This window comes from Uloborus diversus, chromosome 5, assembly GCF_026930045.1.
Source record: "Uloborus diversus isolate 005 chromosome 5, Udiv.v.3.1, whole genome shotgun sequence".
Taxonomy (NCBI): Eukaryota; Metazoa; Arthropoda; class Arachnida; order Araneae; family Uloboridae; genus Uloborus; species Uloborus diversus.
The window spans coordinates 180,206,019-180,231,808 of NC_072735.1; the positions used below are offsets into that span (position 1 = coordinate 180,206,019).

At 36.5% G+C, this 25,790-nt stretch overlaps 1 protein-coding gene across 1 annotated transcript in view; it reads left to right on the forward strand.

Annotated features, from left to right (window-relative positions):
- Positions 1-10,792, forward strand: part of LOC129223316 (venom acid phosphatase Acph-1-like) — a 31,778-nt gene extending 20,986 nt beyond the window's left edge. Inside the window, exons 4-6 of the mRNA XM_054857883.1 lie at positions 560-645; positions 4,275-4,574; positions 10,748-10,792. Of these exons, the coding sequence (XP_054713858.1) occupies positions 560-645; positions 4,275-4,574; positions 10,748-10,792 (431 nt within the window). The remainder of the gene's footprint in view (positions 1-559; positions 646-4,274; positions 4,575-10,747) is intronic.
- The last annotated feature ends 14,998 nt before the right edge of the window (positions 10,793-25,790 follow it).

A 25,790-nucleotide genomic window follows, 5' to 3' on the forward strand; every position in this document is an offset into this window, starting at 1 on the left:
ATACTGGTTCCGTTGGATGCACGACATTCAGGGAAAGCCATTTGGCCTTGTCTCAAAAATCTAAACCTTAAGGGGCTGGATATAAGGAACCAGACATCCAGTCCTGAGGAGATCCAGGAATGTGCTCAGGACATCCAGGGGTAAAAGTGTTAAAATCATCAATTATCACCTGCCGCAAGCGGCATTGACCCAATGCAGGTGGCAAACGGGGGTTCGCAAGCGATAGTTTTGTATAAAAGTTGTTAAACCTTCTTTTTTTCTGTAAAACCTTCAGGAAAATTCTATGGCGTCAGTGATTATAAATAAATGTAATAGTTTTCCCCTGGACAGTTCCACGGTAACAGTCGTATCATTTGTTGCACGTAACACACAACAATTGAATGGGTGGTGAGAAAAATGTTGTATGTTGATTTTCAACATTTTTTTTTTTTTTTATAGAATGTTAGAACCGGTTTAGAAACTGTTGGATGGGATTTTTGCAGTACCAACATGCAATATACTTCCTGATCGACATAATTTAGTTATGTATATTGTAGAGTTGTCCTTATTTTCCTTTTAGGTCCTCTGCTTGGAATGATGATCCATCGAATGGAAGACTATATCCATCACAACCACAAAGAAAAGAGGATATTTTTATATTCAGGGGTAAGTACAAGCTACTTGAGCGCGTACGTTTCTTTTACATCGCAATAGAAAGTGGTATAGCAAAGAAAAAGAAGAAGAAAGTCTCTTGAAGTTATCCAAAACTAAGAAATAATAATCATTAAAACTAGGTTAATCATAATGATTAACCTAGTTTATAGTGATCCGGTCATGAGAGCTATACTTTGAACCGTGTCAGAAACGGGATGTAAAATAAATTATGTTAACAGAAGTAGCATACGTTTGAAACATAAAATAAAGTTTCTAAATATATAAGACCTCTCATTGTATCATGAGATTTTTATCTCTTAGTTCATTTCATGCAGAGGAATAGTACAACGTAAGACGAAAAATTTCTGCAACCTCACCTAAGCATTCAAAAGTAACATCCAAACAATCACTTGAGAATGATTATGGGAACTATGTAGAATTATTGTTGTTGTCTTGTGCCAGCTAGGGTGCGCTGCCTCACTTTTCCAACTGTACTGTAATTATATTCAGTAAATTACCGCCCATTAGCCAGGGCTAAAGCAGAAATACCCCGCCAGCTCAGTCATTTCCAGCCGAGGACTGCAGTTTCGTGCTTATTAGTACTCATCGGCCCGGCATAGGAAAGTGACTGAGTTGGAGATGGAAAACCTCTTATGGAAGCCAAGAGGGCCAAACAAACTGGTAGCTGATGTAGAATTAGTACAGACCAGCCGAGTGACCGAAGCCATGGTTCGGTTCAACTCGAAATTTGATGGCAAGGCATGGTATATTCAGTAAATTATCGCCCATTAGCCAGGGCTAAATATGGCGGTGCTGGCGGAGCTGGCGGTGTATTTCATGTATTTCTGCTTTAGCCCTGGCTAATGGGCGGTAATTTACTGAATATACCATGCCTTGCCATCAAATTTCGAGTTGAACCGAACCATTGCTTCGGTCACTCGGCTGATCTGTGCTAATTCTACATCAGCTACCAGTTTGTTTGGCCCTCTTGGCATGCATAAGAGGTTTTCCATCTCCAGCTCAGTCACTTTCCGGGGTGATGAGTGCTAATAAGCACGAAACTGCAGTCCTCGGCTGGAAATGACTGAGCTGGCGGTGTATTTCATGTACCGTAATTAGGTATGGATTCCGACTTCCACCGTACACACATGCCGTAAGGACCCATTTATAGGGTAGCCATCCATTCACGGTAGATTCACACAAAGAAAGGACAAGGACAAGAAAATACATTCGTGCCCGAGCCTGATTCCGAACCCAGGTCCCCGCAGTCAGACATCACTGGCCACTAGACAAGGCGGCCGACTAGCTATGTAGAGTGCTGCCAATTCTTGTAACGTAATAAAGTAAAAATCTGGTGTTATAACTTTTCGAGCAAAGTACAGTGTTAGGTCTTCTGAAGTCTATGAATTTACTAAATGTCAAATATACTGAAAAAAGGGGGGGGGGTAGTGCAAAATGAAAGTTACTCTAAATGAATGTACATCCAAGTAAGATACAACTTCAACAAGATGACGCAAATTTAAAAATATGCAGCTTTTTTTTTTCTTCAAGTTTTATAAGGGGAAAAAAGAAAATCGTTTCTCCCTCGGTATGTTCACCAGTTACTCATGCTGCTCCTAAACATAAGGTGTTCCAAAAATAACGATTCATTTTCGTGATCATCATATGTAGAATACATATACAGTCAAACCCGCTCAATGGAATTGCCAATTTGCCATGAAAATATGTTCTAATAAGCGGGATATGCCATTAACCGGGATTAAAATGACTAGTTTCAGCGATTTGGTGCATTGAAAGTTCATTACATTAAAAGGGGATATTCTATCAACCGATATTCCAATAAGCGGGTTCGACTGTACCGAACAAAAAGCATTATACATACAAATTTTGTGAAGTTCAACATGTCATTCCTGAAAGTCAACGCACAGAGACCAATGTCCCGTCATGGAACGGAACACCTCCTTGTGTTGATCAGCTGTGATGCTGCTTCCACGGTCGTTGCTCGCAGTTTACCCAAATTCGTAACTTAGACCTTGAACACTTGGTGGTAATTCCAAGCAAAAACGTCAAGGGGCATTAGATGAACTGTAATTACTTCTCCCTTGAAGTTCTTTTACTCCCCCTGAGGCACGCTCCCCAGGTTGAGAACCTCTGCTCTAGTTGACCAGCTGTGATGGTGTTGACTGCTTCCGCAGTTCTTGCAAACAGCTAATCCGGGTTTGTAATTTTAACCCAAAACACGTGGGATTTGATGGCATCCCCAAACGAAAAGTCAAAGGGAGTTATACCAGGTGGAATCTTTGGATTGGTGGCTGTTTTCCGTAGTTTTCTGGCACAGCTGACGCATCTCTTCATATGATTTACCACCCGGTCTGCAGGAAACTATGGCTATTCTTTCTTCTAAAGAAGGCATTTCTTCAAGTATAAAGGGAAAAAATTAATACATTAGTGTTCTCTTGGAAATGGATCGTTGTTTTAAAAATTACCCTGTAACAATTCATGTCTCTTTGTCTTATTCCCTTATAGTTCAAGAGCCCATGAGTGTTAGACCGACGCCAGAATATAAAGGCGAAAAATTTTTCTGCGTAAGGACATCTCAGCATGTAAGAAAGGTTTACTATAATTTAAACAGAGTCGCCCTGGCTTTGGTAGGAAACAGGTAGCAAAGGTGAGTAAAATTACTCCGAAAAGCAAAACATCATACATTCACTCCATGTCACGTGACCTCTGGTGGTCCAGATCCAACCATCTCCGATTTGGAAGACATACTACAAAGGTGCAGACATGCCTTTGAAACTAACCTACGCAAATTTTCTGATTCCACGGCACAAATCATGAGGATCTAGGATACCTTAAAAAGAAAAAGTTGGCTCCAAAATGGCCTTCAATGGGGAAACTGTGCCAAACATGGCAATTCGTTTCCCAAAGCTGATCCGCCGTTTTGGAGCCAGTTTTTTTAAAAGATCCTTGATCCTCAGGATTTGGGCCTTGGAAGCTGAAAATTTGTACGGGGGAGTTTTAAAGGCATATTTGCACCTCTATAAAATCTTGTTCAAATCGGAGATGGTCGGGTGGGGACGACGTGGTCACTTGACATGGAATCCTATTCCTATTCCTATTCAGAGTCACAGCTGACTACAACTGTATTTATGTCGAGGACTGCGTACTAAGTGCCTTGCCTCCATCATTTTATATACCGGTAGATGGCAGCACCATCACCGGATCGAACAGTTAATGAGAATTTAGAACTAATCCAGGAGCTAATAGCTACCTGGTGCTAGCACCCCCAGAGGTATCGTTTCACTTGGAGAACATTGAGACCACGAGCATATTTAACGTCTCCCAGTCCCCTTTAATGACGACGGTGGGTCTTCGACCATCGAGGTTCGAACTCAGGACCCTCCGGCCCCGAATCCGACACTACCGATCAGGCTACCACGACCCCTTGACATAGAATGACTCAGTTTTTGACGCAGCTTTGCTACTGCCAAAGCCAGCGCTACTCAGATTAAATAACAGCGAACCTTTTTTATCTGCTGTGATGTCCTTACGCAGAAAAATTTTGGGCCTTTATTCTATGACGTAGGTCAGGCATTTATCGCTCTATTAATCTTGCATCAGTCTTTCCCAACCTATTGCAGAAGAACAGCAACGTCGCGGGACTCCTCAGCACTTTCGGAGCTTTCGACGGGCTGGAGCCCTTCTTCGGCTCCACGGTCGTGGTCGAGCTCCACGAGTTCGGCTGGGAGTACTACGTGAGGGTGCTGTACTTCCGTTCTTCGAAGCCGGACGTCCAGGTCAAGGCCCCGGAAGTGATCACGTTGCAGGGCTGTTCGGAGTACTGCTCGTTCGAAAGGTTCCAGGAGCTGACCAGGCCGCTCATCCCGGAGGACTGGGAGGAGGAATGCGGGTTTTCACGAGCCAGTCCGGTGCACCCTGCGGTGAGTAGCCGCGTTCACATGAGGCTTTCGTACCTCTCAAATCGCTACGAGGGAAAAAAAAAAAGAGAGAGAGAATTAATTTGAATTTTAAAATTTTGAATTCAAATTATGTTTTTCGCAATCACAAACTGCGACAGGACCTTACTCGTTAGAGTTATTGTTTCTAGAAACGGCTCCTCTTCCCCCAAGCCTGCCCCTCCTCCTCCCCTTTACGTATGTATAGTTGTGTGTGTGCGAGTGTAGCCTTGTGTGTGTACGTAGACCTTTGTGTGTATGCACGTAGGCGTGTGTGACTGTATGTGTGTGAGTGTGTGAGCTTGTGTGTGTGTAGGACATGGACGCCTCCGACCAGGAGAAGCGGATAGCTCAGGATCGGAGCAACTGCGCCACCTGCAGAGGACGGTGAGCGGTGGGGCTGCAGAGGCCCCTGGTCCAAGCTGAAAAGGGCACGGACATCAAAGACGGTCAAGTGAGGACAATAAGCAATCGTGATTGCTCAAAAAGGGGTTGGATTTTAAAATCCATCGTTCACGTGTGAAAAGAGGTTGTGCTTGAGAAAGCTGTCTTACCCAGCATCCTCTGCGACTATACCCAGCAAGTAAACAAGCTCGTTTCGCGTAGTGTGTTCTGTTTCGCGTGCACTGTTAAAACAGATTTCTTAAAATTGAGACAAAATCGTTTATTTTTGAGAACATCACTTACTCAAAATGGCTCCGAGACAATTTAGCTTGGAACTGAAAAGCAATAGTTCGTACTTTTGAAATATACCCTCTTCTCAAAAACGATTCACCATCTGTGCTTATTCTCAGAAATAAGCACAGACGGCATCATTTCTGAGAATAGGGCTGTTTTAAAAATGAGAATATCTCGAATTGTTTTCAGAATACAAGTGTCTCAAAAATCAGCACATGTTGTACCATTCGTGAGTATGGTCTGGTTTTATATATATATATATATATATATATATATATATATATATATATATATATATATATATATATATATATATATATATATATATATATATATATATATATATATATATATATATATATATATATATATATATATATATATATATATATATATATATATATATATATATATATATATATATATATATATATATATATATACATATATATATACATATATATATACACATATCTTAATATTTAAAAATGGAGTTTGGTAAATTTGTTCCCTAAGATCTCAGAAACTACCCGGCAGATTTGGCTGAAACTTTCACAGTTTGTTCAGTTTGGTACTGGGAAGGTTTATAGACTAGTTCGAAAAAAATCCAATTGATAGTTCCCTTTTTATTCCAATTTTAGTCCCAATTTTCGCATAAATGCCCCAATATGGGGGTGGAAAAAAACGTGCACATATTAACATTAGATGTCCATCGAAAGCGCTTATTTTTCTGCTGAAGATGGCATTTGTTAGAAAGTTCTAAGTTGCATGAAAAACGAGTTATGAGCTTTTTTTGTTCCATGTTCGAAGGCTTTCCTCAACTCAATTCATTATTTAGTGTATCATCTCAACTCCCAGTTCATAGCTGGAATTGTTGAATATTTTTGTGTTTCGTCTGACTGTTTGAGGCTTTTCTCAAGTCAAATCTTAAAGTAACGTTTTCTCCCCAAGATTGGCTAATAACAATAACTAAATTTGACTGATTATTTTCCATTGAAACGGAACTTTAGTGTATTCATGTTTTTTTTTTTTTTTTTTTTTTTTTTTTTTTTTTTTTGTGCTGATTGGACACTTAATTATTATCCAATCTAACAGCAGAAACCTCGCCAAAATTTATGCAGAAAGATATCAGTAGCGGATGCATTTGGCAGTTTTTTCAACTGTCGCGGTTTTTGAAGCCAAAGACTACGTAATAATGTTTGTCAGCTTTCACCATGTAAACAAAATATCGCCAATCAAAGAATCTTTAAAAACTTTTTTTACTGTAAATTAATCCAGCAACTAAATTAGGCAAATTCATAAACAGCACAAAAACTTCCATTAATGTGACTTTGTGCACAAATTCAAACCATCGCCAAATTTTACTACTTATTTTGGAAACATTTCGGATGAAATTGTTTAGCGCCATTTTATGGTGACCAAAAGTATCTTAGCTCCTGGCGACAATATCTCTTTAACAAAAATTAGTAACATACCGTTTTACAAAGTAAGGAGGGGGAGCATTATCCAAGGTATCCCAAAACGATTCCTGCAAATTCGGTAACATTTTAAATCGCATAATGTGGGTTCTCCACAATAATTGAAATTTTCCAAATTAACTAAAGCAAGTTTAAGGGGGTCACGGTTGCGCTTACATTTTTTTAAACTGTTCGTACTTCAATAGACATACAGAGAAGGTAAGACTCCATGTAAAAAAAAATAAGTATTAACTGATAAATCTTTTAAAACATGTGAAGTTAGTTTATTTTCATATTTCGGAAATCCTTCAAATTTGTATGTGCTTAAATTTCGTGTTTTCGTTTCTAAATGAATACTATTTTGCTTTTTTTACTTACTGCTACTTTAGTTTTATCAGTAAGGAAGAAGCTAGATTTTTAATAACGTCAAAAATGTGTGTTTTAAATTCTTCTACTTAAAACAGAAAACAAATGCAGGTAACGATTGTTTCTCATAATTATTACTGACCCAGGCAACGCCGGGTATTTTTGCTAGTATATATATATATATATATATATATATACATATATATATATATATACATACATATATATATACATATATATATATATATATATATATATATATATATATATATATATATATAATATATATATATATATATATATATATATATATATATATATATATATATATATATATATATATATATATATATATATATATATATATATGTCGACGCTCGATATAACGACCATCTCCGTCCCAGAGAAAAAGGTCTTTATAACGAGTTGTCGTTATAAGAGGTATAATTAAAAAAAATATACACGGTCATCATGCATGTCCCGCTGTTCCGAAAAAAATGGTACTTTTTCAAACATTCCAGTTAAAAGCCCAAATTATTTTTATCATAGGAATTTTTTAGAAAAATCGTGTGCAAAATATTATGACAGAATATTAAACAAATTTTAAAGTAGAAAATATAGGGAGGAAAATGTTACACACTTGCAAATCTGCTACTACTACTACTACCACAACATTTTCTGCAGATAAAACCAGACAGATGTTTGCCTTTTTGACAGAAGTGATTTTTGCGAAACATTATTTTCTGTTTCAGATATAGGTGATAAATTGTGTTTTTCTTGCTTTTCAAAGAAGCATTTAAAAGTCCCTCGAGAACCCCAAATTTTAAAAACCACTAGATTCAAACACCAAACTACCAACACATCTGTCAACTCTCTTTTCTTAGGAATCTGGAAAATTCTCGATTTTTCCTTCCATTATTTTTTCTGTGCTAGCTGTGGTGAATGGTAATCCCTCCACCCCTCTCAAAGTTCGATTTGACATTGAAAACTTCAGGCAGATGTCCGTAAACAATAATCAAAGTCATTTCAAGCTGCAAATTTGTTTATTGGAAAGAACACCAGAAATAGCGTCCGCTGAATTCGGTCGCTGTATTGGATTAGACGATACAAAAATGTCGTTATAATGAAAGCAAATTAACATAGAGTTTCATAGGAACAAAGTTGGGACTTCTACCACTGGTCGTTATAATGGGACGGTCTTTATAATGTGTGGTCGTTATAATGAGCGTCGACTGTATATATGTATATATATATATATATATATATATATATATATATATATATATATATATATATATATATATATATATATATTATATATATATATATATATATATATATATATATATATATATATATATATATATATATATAAAGCAGTGTTTCTTCCGGGGCAAAAAGAACTCAAAGAACTCCATTGTAAGCGGGGTTAGTGAAACTACTCCGGAGCAACCACTCTCTGTTCCAAAAAAAAAGTTCATAAATGAAAGCTGGTCACTCTTAGAGGTCGTTTTCGAACACATAAGAAGCAATAACAGTACCTATAGAATAGACATCATTAAATTTCTGCTTGCAGTATATTTACTGAGATCATTTTGATAAGAATGTAGTGAAACAGAGAAACTTTTTTTTTTATTTACAATTTTAAACAAAGTTTACAAAATTATTTTTCAGTTCAGAAACTTTATTTGCTTTAAAATATAAGAAGTTATCTGCCTGCTCCAAATTCTTGTTGTTTTGTGTTTTGTTTCTTCTAAACTACTTTTGTTTCTAGTTTAGCTTTTAGCTGTAAAAATAAAAATATTTACTGTCTAACCACGGATTGTATGGAAAGCAAACATCCGGTTTACACGCGGAAATGGAAGCATCTATTAGTTTTCAGGGATGTCAGATTTTGCAGATGTATATGTTAGCCTCTAAATTAAGCAGAGTCTCATGCAAATGAGCGGAATACGCCCATAAAATTTTTATTTTCCCCTCATTCAAATGGAGTCGTCTTAACTGGATGTTTGCCAATTCCATACAATCCGTGGTCAAACAGTATGTCCTAATCATTAGTGCAATCTGAGTGCAGTTATGAGACTGTTCCTCAATTGTTCAAGCGCGCGAAAACTATATTCTGACCTTTCAGATGACTTAGGAGTGACCCCGTTCCATTCATTTCCTCTCCAGTTATAAGGGTTCTAGTCTGACGTACCTCGAAATAACATATGACATATGAGACAGTGAGAAACAAAGGGATGTCAGAGGACATTTTCTAGTTTTGAGTAAGACGCGTTTAAAGCGCGTCAAGCTTAACGTTTAAGCGCGTTTAACTTTAAACAAGTTTAAAACGCGTTTAAAGTATTTCATTGAAACGTTTTTCGAAATCGTGCTGTACAGCTGCGCCTAATAGTGCTACTAGTACTATCTCCTGTCACAAAGCAAAGTGAAGTTTCCACTACTATTTGTACAAGTTATATCTAAAATTTTAATTTTGGCACTTACATCCCTTTCATAGGCGGATTTAGGACTGAGTTCCTGGGGGGCAGGATTTTTTTTTTTTTTTTTTTTTTTGGAGCAACATTTTTAATTGCCCCCCCCCCCCCCCCCCCCCCCCCATGTTTTTGTCTGTTTTCTGTGATGCGTAAGGCCATTCTTTACTTTTTTATGTGTCGTTTTCATTACTGTGTGTAATCATGCTGTCCTTTTAAATTGACCTTAAAAGAGAGGGGGCTGGTATTAAGAGAGTAACGCAGTGCTCTCTTTTAAGTGGGATATAGAATTTACTCCCCCGGAGGAAGTTATCTAAAATGGATATAAAATTCTGCATTTTGAAGTCTTATAAGGGTTAATTGGAAATAATAGGCAAATATTTTTTTTTTTTTAAGTTTTAAGCTTTAAAAGTGCTTTGTGATGCAAGTTAATACTTTAAAAGAAATGGTACACAGATTTAGAGAATAGGTATCAAGAGAGTAACATACTACCCATTTGAACAATTCTTAATTTATACACTTGATAAGAAATAAAATTGAAACACACTTTGCTTAGGAGTTTCAAAGACTTGTCTAATTATTTTCAAGGTTTGGTTGGTTAGATTGGGTTTTTGGTTCAAGAGCCCTTGTAGGCTATACTGCGCCAATTCTTTTCAGGAATTTTAGAACCTATCAATAATTTGCACTTTCCAGCCTCTGAAATTGAGTAGTAGATTATACAATTGTACAGTATTGTTCAAACTTTGTAAGAAACAGCTATTTTAAGTTTAAAAGAAAAAATAAACTTTAATTTCCTATTCAAAAAAAGAAAAAATCATCAACACATTCCAAAAATTAAAAAAAAAATCTTTTTTTTTTTTTTAATTTTTGGAAAATGTGTTGTTACTACATAAAGACCTCCCAAAACTGGGGGGGCATTGCCCCCCTCTGACCCCCCATAAATCCGCCCATGATCCCTTTGCTTCTTACTAACTCATTTATTCTAATCTATTGGATAAGCGCTGCCATAGCAACGGTGGTCGAGTTGTTCAAAGCAACAAAAATCAGCAGGGCGTATACGTTTGCGGCAGCTAACGGCAGCAGTTGATATACATTTATATTAACTGTTGAAATTTTAAAATTAAGAGTCATTCCTAACTCTTTAAAACATTCTTTTCCTTACATTTACTTTTTTTATTTTCAGATACTTCATTTGATGTTACTTTTGGTTTTCCTTCTGGTCAACTGAGATCTGCTTGACTCTTCTCACTGTTCCAGTTCAGTTTTCTTTTATGACTGCTGCAAACCCCAAAGAATGTATTTCATTAATATAACATAAATTAATTATCATAAAGAATTGTCGTGTATTTTAAACTGCTACAATTTTCTGCCCTGACAATGTTTTGAGGAATTGTTTCAATTTGAAATAAAATATGACTTCTGTTTCCGTTGTTGAACTTTATACGATCTATTTTCTTGCACTTTTATCACTATCACTATCACAGGGACCAACTAGCCGCACACAAATCATATATGAAGCACTGCGAACAAGGCACCATACCATCTTCTTACACTTTTAGCTCTCTCGCCGACAGAGTGGTGTAGTCAGTGATTAGTAGATAGGCTCTTATGCCCAAAGGCACAGGTTCGAACCTGGCTTCAGTCGGTGGATTTTCAAGGTGGGTAAAAGATCCCCGGAGTACTCGTTTGGTCTTGAATGCTCTTGGCAAAATTAAATTCCTAGTGCAGTTTCGCATCGATAAGAGTCCAAGTGCCTCCGTCTGATGGGGAAACTGACCGTCAAATCCGCCGTGGGAATGGCAACCGTCGATTGTGATGCTACATGAAAGAATGGATAATATTTCCGGGGAACAAAATTATTTGAAGAAATATCCATACAAACTAAGTATCTTGTTCTATGGTTAAACAAACAAAATTTGCTACCAGAAGAACGGGTCGATATAACTATTAAATAATTTTATCGAAGAAAACACTTCCTATTTTTACTCGTGACGCAGTGGCGCACACAGGAAATTTGCAAGGGGAGGGTCCAAGATCGAAAACCTCATTCTCATATTATACCCCAATACGTCATCAAACATATTGACATGATTTCATCGATTCCCAGGAACGAAAAACGGTAAAAAATGTGTATATATATATATTAATTTGAATTTTTGGCATCTTGAATTCAAATTATGTTTTTCGCAATCACGACCCTGTGTGTGTATGTATGCGCGTGTGTGTTTGTGTAGGCGTATGTGTGTGTGTGTGAGTGTTATGTATGCAGTGCTGTGCGTGTAGGCGTTCGTGTGTGTGTGTGTGTATGTAGGCATGCATGTTTGTGTCTGTGTGCAGGCATGAGTGTATGTATGTGTGTGTAGGATATGGACGCAACCTGGAGACGGTTTTCGCAAGAGGAGCAGCATCGTGAGGCCGGTCTACGCGACGGTGGTGCTGGCAGAGGGTGCTGGCGGGAAAATAAAATCAGCGTAACGACAAAAACAGTCAAATGAGAACAATTAGCAATAGTGATTGCTCAAAAAACTTTTGAATAAATAATTAGCATTATTTAATGAAATATACATAAATAAATGACCAGAGAGCAAAATTGTTTATGCTTTTACTTTTGTCATAATAAAAAAATCGATTCAAGTTCATAGAATCTCATTTCTCTGATCTCTCAGTAAGCTGTAATTACAAAACTAAAAACATGGTTACTACATACAATGCATTCATTTATAATCACCATTTTGCTTCTTATAAGTAATTCGTTACAGGAAAAGTGCACAATATTTTCAAACATGTTTTAACATGAAGATTCTACTTTTTTACTTATTTGAACTGAAATTATTGTTACCTTTGTTTGAAATTATTCTACGTACGAAATACACGGAATTGTAATCAATCAGGAAAAAGAGCAAGGCCTATGGGAGGGGTTCGGACCCCTAGGACCCCTATTTTGCGTGCGCCACTGCTTGTGAGCACTAGGGCAGCTATTTCCTCCAAGTGAGGGTGGAGGTGAATGATCACTCAAAACGCCTTTTTAAGTGGTGGGAGGGGGCGGCTGGAGTTGATCATAAAGTCTTTACATGCATGTAAAAGGATTTAGATTGGCAATATGAGCAAACCAAGAGTACTCGGGGGATTGGATTAGCCCCTCCCCCTTCTCCATCAGTGGCGTAGCTAGACCCGACTTTCGGGGGGGGGGGGGTTACTTCTTATATATCTATATATATATATAATAATACATATATAAATATATATATATATAATCGCTTGGAATTTTTTCCTTTTCTTCTTTTTTTTTTTTTCTTTCTCTTCTTTTTCTCTCTCTTTTTTTTTTTTTTGAGACTAACTTTTCGGGGGGGGGGGGGGGTTTGTCCCCAAAACCCCCCCCTTAGCTACGCCCTTGTTCTCCATGGCGGATTTAGCATAAAAAGATGTCGTAATTCGCAACTCCAATAAACTATAAGAGGCGCTGCAGCCACTGTTTAATGGCGGATGAAAAAGGTAAAACAAACAAATGCCGTAACTTATAACTTGATTTACCGCTTAGTAAATGACAGTAATTTTTCATCGTGCTTGTTGGAAGCTTTCTTTTCTATTCTTCTGAAACTACATCACACCGTAAACTGGATGAAGCCTTTAATTTACCCCAAAGAAAACACGTGGAATGGAATGTTTTACCTTTTTCTTTAGTATTGTTAATCACCGCAAGGTAGCGCATTCGAGATCTGGAGTTGCGAATTGCAAAAGCCCTCGCGACATTAAGGGCCCTGCAGGAGATACAAAAACGTTCATCTGATGTCAGTTTTAATAAAATATTCTCAGGCTAGAAAATTAATCAGTCTTGAAGAATAAAATAATTTTATATCATTAGGAAGCAACGATAAATTTAAAATTTTTAAAAACCTTGACTGAGTCGCAACTGTAGAATCCAGAGGGAAAATTGAAAATCCTCTTAAAAGCCTTGTATTAAAAATCAATGTCAAGTATTTTATTTGCTATTAAATAGAAACTGGCAACAGATAAAAATTTTAAATCATTGCGTGTTATTTCTTTGTCGGCCAACAATGAATTCGGTTATCGATCGCGTGAATAAAGACTTAGCCGTATTTAAAATATGCTTTAAAAAGCGCTATAATTCGAATTCTATATAGCATGGAAGTTCCAAACACATTCTATCGAAAGCTGGAAAAAATACTCTTTGTTTTGGTACTAAATTTTATCATTTTTAAATAAATTTTCTCTGCAAAAATCGCGAAAAACTTTTTGGAGGTTCTTAATTAATATCTTCGTTAACTAATGTCATCCAAAGACACAATCTACCCAAGAATACTCTCAAATAGCTCTCATTGCGAACAAATTTTTTTTTTTCAAAATCGGTTCACCCGTTTAAGCGCTAGAGTGCCACAGAAAGATACACACGCACACACACGTCAAACTCATAACCCCCTTCCTTTGTGTGTCGGGGGTTAACAAGTAACTAAAATTAAAAATTTTTGAAAACCCTGACTGGGTCGCAAATGTAGAATCAAGAGGGAAAATTGAAAATCCTTTTAAAAGCCTTATACTATTAAAAATCAATTACAAGCATTTTATTTGTTAACAAATAAAAACTGGCAACAGATAAAATTTTAAATCGTTGCTTTTAATTTCCTTGATGGGGCCGTGGTAGCCTGATCGGTAGGGCATTGGACTCGGGGCCGGAGGGTCTCGGGTTCGATCCCAGCTGGTCGAAGACCCACCGTCGTCATTAAAGGGGACTGGGCGACGTTAAATATGCTCGTGGTCTCAATGTCCTCCAAGTGAAACGATACCTCTGGGGGTGCTAGTACCAGGTAGCTATTAGCTCTTGGACTAGTTCTAAATTCTCATTAACTGTTCGATCCGGTGATGGTGCTGCCATCTATCGGTATATAAAAATAATGGAGGCAAGGCACTTAGTATGCAGTCCTCGACATAAATACAGTTGTAGTCAGTTGTGACTCTTGAATAGAATAGAATAATTTCCTTGATCCGGTGATGGTGCTGCCATCTATCGGTATATAAAATAATGGAGGCAAAGCACTTGGTATGCAGTCCTCGACATAAATACAGTTGTAGTCAGTTGTGACTCTGAATAGGAATAGGAATTTCCTTGATAAACAATGATGAATTCGGTTACTAATCGCTGAATAAAGGCTTAGCCGTATTTAAGATCTGCTTGAAAATGCGTTCGAATTCAAATTCTATATAACAATGAAGTTCCAAACACATTCTATCAGATGCAGAAAAAAACCCTCTTTATTTTGATACCAATTTTTAAAAATATTTTCACTGAAAAAATCGCTAAAAACCTGTTAGAGATATTTAATTAATATCTTCCTTAATGTCATTCGAAGACGAAACCTAGCCAAGAACACTCTTGATCAGCTCTTTCGAACAATTTTTTTTTTTCTTCCAAAATCGGTCTACCCGTTTAAGCGCTAGAACGCCACAGACAGATACACAGACACGCCAAACTTATAACCCCCTTCCTTTGTGTGTTCTTTGTTACAACTCATATTCTTTATTACAATCGATACATTGTTTAAAACAAAAAGTTTCAGTTATCAGTAACAATTAGAAACCCATTGTTAACGTCTAAATGCAAAAACACTGTGTTAAACATCCTTTCCAATCAAACTTCCTAACCACAAGCATCATAAAAACTTTTGAGAATTTAACCAGACCTATTTTAATGATTTTTGGCAGAATTTTCACTAGACGTTAAATTCCGGTTATCACAAATTTGCCATTTCAACTGCGCTTGCGCACGGACTTAGCTTTTTGGGCTTTCTGTTTTAAGATTTCGTGTTGCTTGTTTATATTTAGGCTGTGTTAGTGTCCCAACAAATTAATGAATGCGATTAGAATATTTTCACAGCGATTTCGTGATATATTATATGAAACTACGGATATGAATAACTGATAATCTTAAGAGAAAAATAAAACTTCAATATTTATTGGTTTGGAAATATTTATATAACATAAATGTAAAACACGTTGTGTACTTCAAAAGTGATTGCAATATTAGTACAGAAATCCGTCTTTTGCGGATATTTTACGTTAGGCGTAAACAACTTAGTATTATACATTTTTATTTGGGTTGAGGGTTCGGCTTTGTATTGGAAGTGGTGCTGCAATTTTAGTACGCTCTTCTGAGGTTAAAAATTGGTCCTGAAAAGGTACAAAAAAAATCAGACACCGAATCCAATATTAATTAAGACGCAAAATTCAATCTTTACCGAGGCCTAAAAAGTAAATCAGAGAAAAATTTGTGATTTCTAATTTTTATCTGTATCCATCTCATATTTATTACCAAATTCAAAATGTTTGTAATAAATTTTAGCAAGATTTTTGAAATCAGCTAAGTCCGTGCGCAAGCGCAGTTAAAATGGCAAATTTGTGATAACCGGGATTTAACGTCGAGTGAATTTTCCCTTGGTAAGTTAATTTACTTCTATAGTCACGTCTGAATGTTATCCAGTTTTAAAACATTATATATATTGCAAATAAATCATGACGCAAGCCTACACAAGTAATGTTTGGATCAATGACGACTATTCTTTGCTACTAGCTTTATAAAAAAAAAGAAAACACTTGCTAATTTGGAATATATAGCGTATATATTACTTGTCATAAGTTTTATGCGTAGTTTTGTTTAAAAGAAGTTTAAGTACTATAATAATGAAATTATCGTAACAGTAGACCCTCGTTTTACGTGGGTTTATTTTACGCGGTTTCGATTATACGCATTCTAAGATTTCACAACTTTATTTTATTATTTTTACAAAAAAGGAAGTATTGTATTCGCGGAAAAATTTTCACTCAAAAATCGACCTTAATTTCCATTTTACACACCCTCGAATGAATGTTGAGTTTTTTTTCGACTCGACCACACGTGGATAAGTGCCTAAGAACGTATAGACAGTCGAAATATCCATTTTGACCATCCCCTAGTTAATTACAACGAGTTTTCTCGTGACGTCTTTATATGTACGTATGTATGTATGTGCGTATATGCGAATGTCCTAGAAAGTTGAAATTTGGTACGTTGACTCCTAGTGGGGTCTAGTTGTGTAACCTCCTCTTTGGTTGCATTCGGGTGTCTCTAAAGGGATCTTTTGCCCCTTTTTGGGGGGAAATCATTGTTAATTTCGATGTAAACTCAAGTCGTGTTATAATTTGGCGAGCACTTGGCGATACATCACCAGTCTTTTGATCGCCAATCTTTGTCGCCAACTTGGCGGCAAATTTGGCTTTTTTCTTCTTTTCTTTTTTTGAGCAATCACGATTGCTATTGTTCTTACTTCACCGTCCTTGGCGTTTGGTTCCTTTTCAGCTTGGACCAGAGGCCTCTGCTGCACCACCGGCCTCTGGTCCTGAGCACTGAGCTTCTACTGGGCGGGGGCCCCCGTGCCCTGTGCACACACCTACACGCATACACACACGCCTGCGTGCACACACACACAGGTCTATATACACAAGCCTATACACACGCACTCCTACACACACACATGCCTACAGACACAGCTATACACACGTAACTGCCCAGAAGGAAGGGCAGGCTTGGGGGGACAGGAAGCCGTTTCTAGAAGCAAGACCCTAAAAGGGTCCTGTCGCAACTCGTGATTACAAAACACATTATTTGAATTCGAAATGTCAGAATTCAAATTATATATTCTCTCTCTCTCTCTCTCTCTCTCTTTGTTGTTTTGTTAATGTTGAGAGTAAGTGCATCTTTACTTTTTAAACATCGACACACAAAGGAAGGGGGTTATAAGTGCGACGTGTCAGTAGTTATTAATTTCCGTATTTTGCAAAAACAGTTTTGTTCTAATTCTAAGCAATGTATATTACAAATTTAAAAACTTTGCGTTGTGTTTCCACTATTTAAAAAACAGGTTCAGCAAGGTGAGGGAATCCATCAAACATTTATTTTCCATCATACATTGATTTCAATTAAAAAAGGGACAAAGAGGTCTCAATCCTACACAAATTTTACAAGGGGGTATATAAATTATGATTCAAATCTATGGCAGTTCAGTCATTTTGGGCAGTTCAGTTTTTTTCTTAATGTTATAATTTTCAAATGACATACCTTATGAGGAGGGTTCTGCTTGGGTAAGGAGGCAACTTGGTAGGTTACACCAGAATACTTTCCTGTGTGACTTTCAACACAATGGCCACCCTAGCACCACGTTCCACACTGTAATCAGACTGCATCAGGATAATTCTATTTCAAGGGGGCCTTTCTGGTTCTTATTCAACCTTCTTATGCCTTGTATATGCTAGCCTCTTCCATATTTTTCTTGGTAGGACACTTCCTTTTTAAACCTTGGGATTTTCATCTCACTCCCCACATGGCTTCATGGCTTTTCTCATCTTCTGCCTCTCTCCACCTTGAGCTTTCTTTTTTTTTTTCTTCCTTCTGTTGCCAAACCACCAAAGAAAACCCCTTTCCAAAAATATCACCCCCAGACCCAGTGTAAAGATGAGTTGATGATAGTTGATGGGGAGAGATATGTTAGAATTTGATATCAGTAAATCCCACAAGTTGTATAGCAAAAAATATAATTGAGGAACAATTTCCTACAGCACAAAATAATTAAAGTCTTAAAAGAGGTCAAATAATACACTAATTTCTAAATTTTCAAATGATTCAGTGTTATAGCTAACTGTAACTATCAAATCACTGTTTACCTATAGTAGCTACCATAGACATACCAACAGTTTATAATAGATTTTAGTGGCACAAAAGCAGAATTTTGATGACCATTTATACGGATTGTACTAAAGCACTCAAATTAAAAGCTAAATTAAGATAAAACAAGCTCATTCTTGAATTTATATCTACAGCACACCTGACACCCAAGCTAATTTCCAAGCAATAGACGAGTTTTAGTTACAGTCCATCAAAGAAGCCACAGACAGAAGCAGAAACACCATGAAAGACTTGAAGAAAGATTTGATTGAATTCACTGAAGAGGCCAGCAGAATTGCCAAAGACGAAGACCAAGAAAGTTCCGAGGAGTACTTCTCCAGTGACGAATAGTAAAATTAAAGAAAATTCGAAAATTCATTCCAGTTAAAACCAAATTGCAGGCTTCACACTGTTTTTTTTTTTTTTTTTTTTTTTGAGCAATCACGATTGCTTATTGTTCTCATTTGACTGTTTTGATGTCCTATCTTTTTATTTTCCCACCGCCACCCTCCGCAGCATCACCGTCGACCGGCTCCTCACGATGCTGCTCCTCTAGCGAAAGCCGTCTCCAGGTTGCATCCATGTCCTACACACACGCGCATACATACACAACTACACACACACACACACGCACGCACACACACATACACACAACTACCCACACATTCATGCCTGCACACTGACAAAAACACATATGCCTACACACACATACACATACCCCCCCCCCCACACACACATACACACATTCATACACACAACTACCCACACACTTATGCCAGCACACAGACAAACACACATGCCTACACACCCATACACATACCCCTACACACAAACACACATACCCCCACACACAAACACACACGCCTACATACACACACTTGTGATTGCGAAAAACATAATTTGAATTCAAGATGTCAAAATTCAAATTTTTTTTTTTTTTTTTTTTTTTTGCAAAAATTCGCGCCAATTTGTTCAGCACTTCTATTCACATTACATTACAAAATAAGACTTTCTTAAGTTTTATTGATTCTCAGAATCTTATTGAAAACCAGTACATTTTTCTTTCAAAAAAATAATAACAATCAAAAATAATCAAAAAAAAAAAAAAAAAAAAAAATCAGAAAAAAAAAATAAAAATAATTAAACATGTTTTTCTTTTCTTTCATTTTTTCCTTTTTTTTTTTGAGTTTACAGTTTACATTGAGTTTTATCATATATACAAAAGAACGGAGTATAAAAATAAAAAAACATATAAATTCTATTTTTGAGACGCTTTAGCGCGGAAAAGTTGCTATCGGTGAAAACTCAAAAACAATTTATTTTTATTGAAATTGGCCAATGTCTTCTAACCATGCCACGAGCCTAAAAATTTCAAAAACTGTAGAATTGGATTTTTTAAACACTTTTTTAAACGAATTTTAACACACATTTGTCTTATTTTCCTTTTATAAGAACCGATATTACGTTAGTATACAACTAATGTATAACACTGACGTACAACTAGTACGTTATAAATCAACACAAATTACATATTTAATAAAATATGTAATAGCACATATGTAACCAGTGCATATGTAATAACGTAAATATTTTCAAATAAAAAAAATCTACGAATCTTTTCGAATTTTCAGGTTTTTTACGTGACTGGAAGATATTATCTATTTTCAACAAATAAAATTTGTTTTTTAAGTGTTCACCGAACGCAACTTTTTCGCGTTATTGTGACTCAAAAATTAAAATATTGCTTTTTTTGCACCCGCCTACTAAATAATTAAAAAATATCTTCTTACCTGCACACAATATTGACTTTTTTTTAACATGCTTTTATTAGCTTCACCTGTATGTATGTATGTAGCTTGTAACAGAATCTTGCAGCTCAAATTTCGCCCACTTCCTGCGATCGGATTCTTTTGAGATTTGGAACGCGACTTCAGACCCGATGACAATGCAATATTCTATAATCAAATTAATTTATTAACTCTTTTAATTGTTAGTTTCCTCCAATTTTAATCAATATTTTGGCATAAATCCAACAATGTGAAAAAGGAAAATTTTTTAAAAATACATTTAAAAATGCTCACAAAAATTATTTAAAAATATCTACAAAAACCTTTAATTTTTCTGCATCAGACAAAATTTGTTCCAATGTTCCAAGGTAATTAGAACATGAAATATAATTGTTTTTAACTCATTTCATGCCAAAGTTTAGGTGAGCCTTCAATTGGAAATTCATTGCTGATCAGACCATTGTTGAACAAAACTTTTATTCAAATGCATCTCAAATTTTCAAAGTAAATAATATAAATATGATTTCCGCAAACATACATCGATGACTCACAGTAGCTTCCCATCGGGGTGCCCTTGATTTAACTTTAAGATATTACCTCGCACTCGTTTTATAAATAACTAGCAGTACCCGCACAGCGATGCCCGTGCTGAAAATTTAATGGAGGTCCGTTGAATAAAACAAAATGACGCCCCCTCCCCCTCTGATGTGAAATGATCATTTTTCTTTGTATAAAATGCGTATTCACCTTTTCAAAAAAAAAAAAAAAGTTTCTTTGGAATTTAAAACTTTTCGTCAAATGATTAAATTAGATTTACATTTGTTTTAAAACTCTATTTAGCGAGTGAAGCGGTTTTTACCGCAATATAAAATATTTCGCCAAATAAACAAAAAAAGACATCAAATAATATCTTTCAAATGTAAAAATAATTCCATAACTCTATTGTTTATCGCCAAACTTGCCCAGCAACCACGCTATCATAATCTATCCGTCTAATGGAAAAAAAAAATATGCCGACAACCATTCAAAAATCATCGTCAGAAAAAAAGAAATTGTCGCACATTTCACTCGGATAAAAACAAATCAAAAGTTTTTTATTTCAAAACAAATCGCCAAAACAATGAATTTCATTAACGGTTGCCTTAAAACAATAATCCTAGACTGAACAGCTCAGGGCCTAACGCGCCAAGCGACCACGCTACCGGAAGCCAGTCCTTTTTTGCGAGTGAAGCGGATGGTTTTTCTTTGGCAATAATAAATGTGTCGCCAAACAAACAAAAAGGTATATGATCACATTAACAGTAGCTTTCACATCTTTATATATTAAAAGCTGCGCTTCCCGGCTTTGCCCGGTCTACCTTCTGTGTCTTTATTTCACAAACGGGTACTACTTTCCGAATGGACAACCCTTGTGGATTTTAAGCTTCTGTGTACTTTTCTCCGCACGCACCCCACCTCTTAGCCGTGGGCCTTAGGTTAAGCTTCTGTGTACTGAAAAGTTATACCAACTTCCTTTCTCTTCCACCCCCACTTTAAACGAAGTTGGTCGGCGCCTCCCGCGCTGGAAAATACTCGCCCCCGGGGGTCGTCATTTCTACACTTGAACCTAAAATTTTAAAACAGTATTCAAACCAAAGTCACTTTTTATAACGCACCGCAGATTATTACACATTTCTAAACGTTAACATTCTTGCAATATGAAGAGAAATAATTTAAATTTTAATAGTCAATTGCATGGATACTCGTATATTTCATGTTTATTTTTTCCACAGTTCCTTTTATTTGTTATATATAAATCCCTCCCAGAACGTTTGGTCACTCCCCGACTACCGAGGGGAGGGAGCAGCATTTGTTCGAATAATGTTTTCAGTATTTTTCAAAAATCATAGCAGCTTCTTTAGATTGATTGAATGTATATCCACTCTATATGATGTGAAATTTTGTACATAATCCGTACAGATGTGCCAAATACGCTACCCCTGAGAGCTAAGGAGCCCCCCCCCCCCCCGGTAAAGAGAAGAGAAATGGAGAAGGGAGGAAGAAAGAGAGAGATACTAAGTCTTAAAAATGAACGCAACCCTTAAGCATTTCAATGCCATAATCTGCGTGCCAATGAAATTTTCCGCAAAAGTTCATGACCCCCCCCCTTACTATTTTTCATGAGCTCACTTGCGATTTTGAATTTAAAGCGTTAGTGTATTTAAGGCGTTAGTATTTGAAAGGATATCGTACAAAATTCAGAATGCATATCCTTAATAGAAACGTTTCATTCGTATTACAAAATACTCTTTGGCTCTTTTTTTTTACGTATGTACAATTTTTAAATTAAAACACCTGCAGTGGCCAGTACTTCAGTAGTAGACCAATTTTCCTCAATCTTTTCGTGATCTAAAACGGCCAAAATTTCAATTTGTTCATTTTTTTTTTTTTAATCCATTTTTATAAGAACTTCAAATTTGATCAAAATTTGAAAATTTCGGTAGTGGCCATCCGTCATTCTCCCATCCGAGGAATCTGCATTACTTGCTATAAATTCAAATACTTGATGAATAAAATTGATACAATATGATAGTTACATTAAATATCAACAAAAATATCACATGTCGTAGATTGATTATTCGCCACTTCTCGCCGAGGCAGCAACTCGGTGTGATTTTAACTGCTATACGGCGTGCAATCTCTTTGCCAGAAATACTGATCTTATACCGACAACATGCTTTATACTACTCAGACACTCCCCCATTACGTCTGCCTGCATATCTGCGCATGTACTACCGTACATCACCTTACTTAATCTCCTGGTTGGTCTTTCTGTCCGCTCTGCCTCTTCGTTCAGCTAATATGCTAATTTTTCGACTTCGTCCTTAATTTTTGCACACCAGTGTAGTTGACTGAATTAAACCAAGTAAAGAATCTCCTGCTCTGTTGGTTATTGACAATCATAAATCTCACATAACTTTGCAGGGTATGTTATGTGTAGTGAAGAACATTATCATGGTTGGGTTTCCACCCCATACATCGCATCGTCTCTAGCTACTGATGCGTCATCTTTCTGCCCATTAAAAACCTAATACAGCCAAGCATGTGACAACTTTATGGTCATTCATCGAGGACAAACTATCACAGACAAATATATTGGTGAGCTTTTAAGCACTGCCCACTTCAAAGCAGCTACATTTGGAAAATGCCGCTAAAAAATTTAAAGAATGAGGCATGAGACTCATTCTCTTGTTTTTAGCGGACTATGATGTTGTTGGCAATGAAACTGAGACTAATAGTGCTAATGTTCAGACCTTGGGAGGAGAAAAAAAACATATAAATCTTCTAGACGAAGCAGAAGTTATGGCAAATGCTGTTACCGATGCACCAAAGAAGCCTGTTAGCGTTTCTGATTTCATTGCATTGCCTAAAGCAACACAATGTGTGAAAACAAAAAGGAAAAGCAGAAAACTAAGCTCACACATTCTTACACGCACAGCCATCAAATAAATGTCAGAACAAGGGGCAAAGTAAGACTCGACGTTAAATCCCGGCTATCACAAATTTGCCATTTCAACTGCGCTTGCGCACGGACTTTGCTTTTTGGGCTTTCTGTTTTCAGATTTCGTGTTGCTTCTTTATATTTAGGTTGTGCTAGAGTCCCAACAAATTAATGAATGCGATTAGAGTATTTTCACAGCGATTTCGGGATACATTATATGAAACTAAGGATATGAATAACTGATAATCTTTAGAAAGAAAAGAGAAAAATTACACTTAAATATTTATTGGTTTGGAAATATTTATTTAACGTAAACGTAAAACACGTTATGTCCTTCAAAAATGATCGGAATATTACAAATATCCGTCTTTTGCGGATATTTTACGTTAGGCGTAAACAGCTTAGTATTATACATTTGTATTTAGGTTGAGGGTTCCGCTTTGTATTGGAAGTGATGCTGCAGATCAAGTACGCTCTTCTAAGGTTAAAAATTTGGCCCTGAAAAGGGCCTTTGTTTGATAGAAAAATCAGGCTCCGAATCCATTAATAATTAAGACGCAAAACTCAATCTTTACCGAGGCGTGAAACCTAAATCAAAGACAGCTTTATAATTTCTAATTTTTATCTGTTCTCATCTCATATTAACAAATTTAAATGTTTTTCATTAGTTTGAGCAAGAGTTTCGAAATCAGCAAAGTCCGTGCGCAAGCGCAGTTGAAATGGCAAATTTGTGATAACCGGGATTTAACGGCGAGTCAAAGTAAGGGGCAAAGGAGTAAAAAAGTTCCTGGGCCTAAGTTCCTGTAGGCCCAAGTCTATACAACTCATGCCAAGCAATCCAGATGAAAAAACTTCAAATAATAGTGTTATAAGATGCCATACTTGTAAAGAGGAATAGTGCGACACTGCAACAGAAGAATGGATTCAGTGCTGTAAAAGCCAAAAGTGGTTGCATGAGGAATGTTCCAATTATGAAAATGGTATTTTTATTTGTTAGCTGCACAACTTATCGCTTCAACAATACGCTACAATGCATTACGCTTAATTTGATATTTTGTAAGATGTAAAACACAGTAATCATTTGTAAAGTCAGGTAACATATGCAAAACGTAAGATATGTTCAACCTTTTTCAACGTCGTCATCTGGCCACAGTCATCTTGCCCCAGTATCGTCCGGGTTATGAAAAAATAAAAATATCCCTCGTTATTTTTATTTGAAAAATTAAATGGTAACATATTTAATACTACAAAGGACTACTCTAACAGCTCATGTAAAATTAATTTTACTATCCTTAAAAATAAATTAATAAACAACAAAAAATGTTAGCATAGTCATCTTGCAGCGGTCTCCCCTATCAAATAATAGTATAGGAACTACCATAGCTAGTGGCGCCATCTATTGTGTTGTCTATCAAAGAAAGAATAATTTTAAAGACAACGTATTACCTGAAATGCAACAATGAATATATTTTACTATTGTTGTCACTCAGTTACCTGCATTTTTTTTCCAATTGTTAAGTTTATATACGAGTTAGGACCTAATACTGTTGTATCCAGCCAGTATGGTGGTTAGAGTCTTTGGCTCTGGCACTGCTGGTCCCGGGTTCGAATCCCGGGGGGATACCGAGTGGTTTGAGGAAATCGTCTTCCTTGGGATAGACTGATCGGGTAGTGTGTGCTAGTAAAGGGCCCTTTACTAGCCCTGCCCTGATCAGCAGGGGATCTCGCTAGGGATTAGCCGCGTCGGACGGTTATCACTGTCTGGGGTGGCGTTCCCATGTGACTTCACCGTCCTGAGGTCGAGATGAATGAATCGAATCGCTCGTAATTTTTTTTTTTTTATCCAATGTAAATTCAGACGAAACCACGTATACGTAATTTGCACTGCAGGTTCTTCTTCGCTAACTTCCGTTATCTTGACGCGGTTACATGTTTTGCGAGCCAACATGAATTTCTAACAAAATAGGGAAGTCGCAACCCATTAAATGTTCATATTTTGACTACTGGATATTTTTAATTGACCCTCAAAACTAAAAAATTCACCATCGCCGAATTTTAAAACATCGTGATTGATTTTTAATGAATTTTGTTGGAATTTTAATTTTATTCTGTCGTAATGTATTAACCGTTTTATTTGCTTAACCGTATGCAAATTTCCGTAGCTTAAGAAGGTATTTAAGCAGTCGACTCTATAAACGAGTGGGTGATTCTATATGTTGATTTTGTCTGTTTAACATGTTCTGTAAAT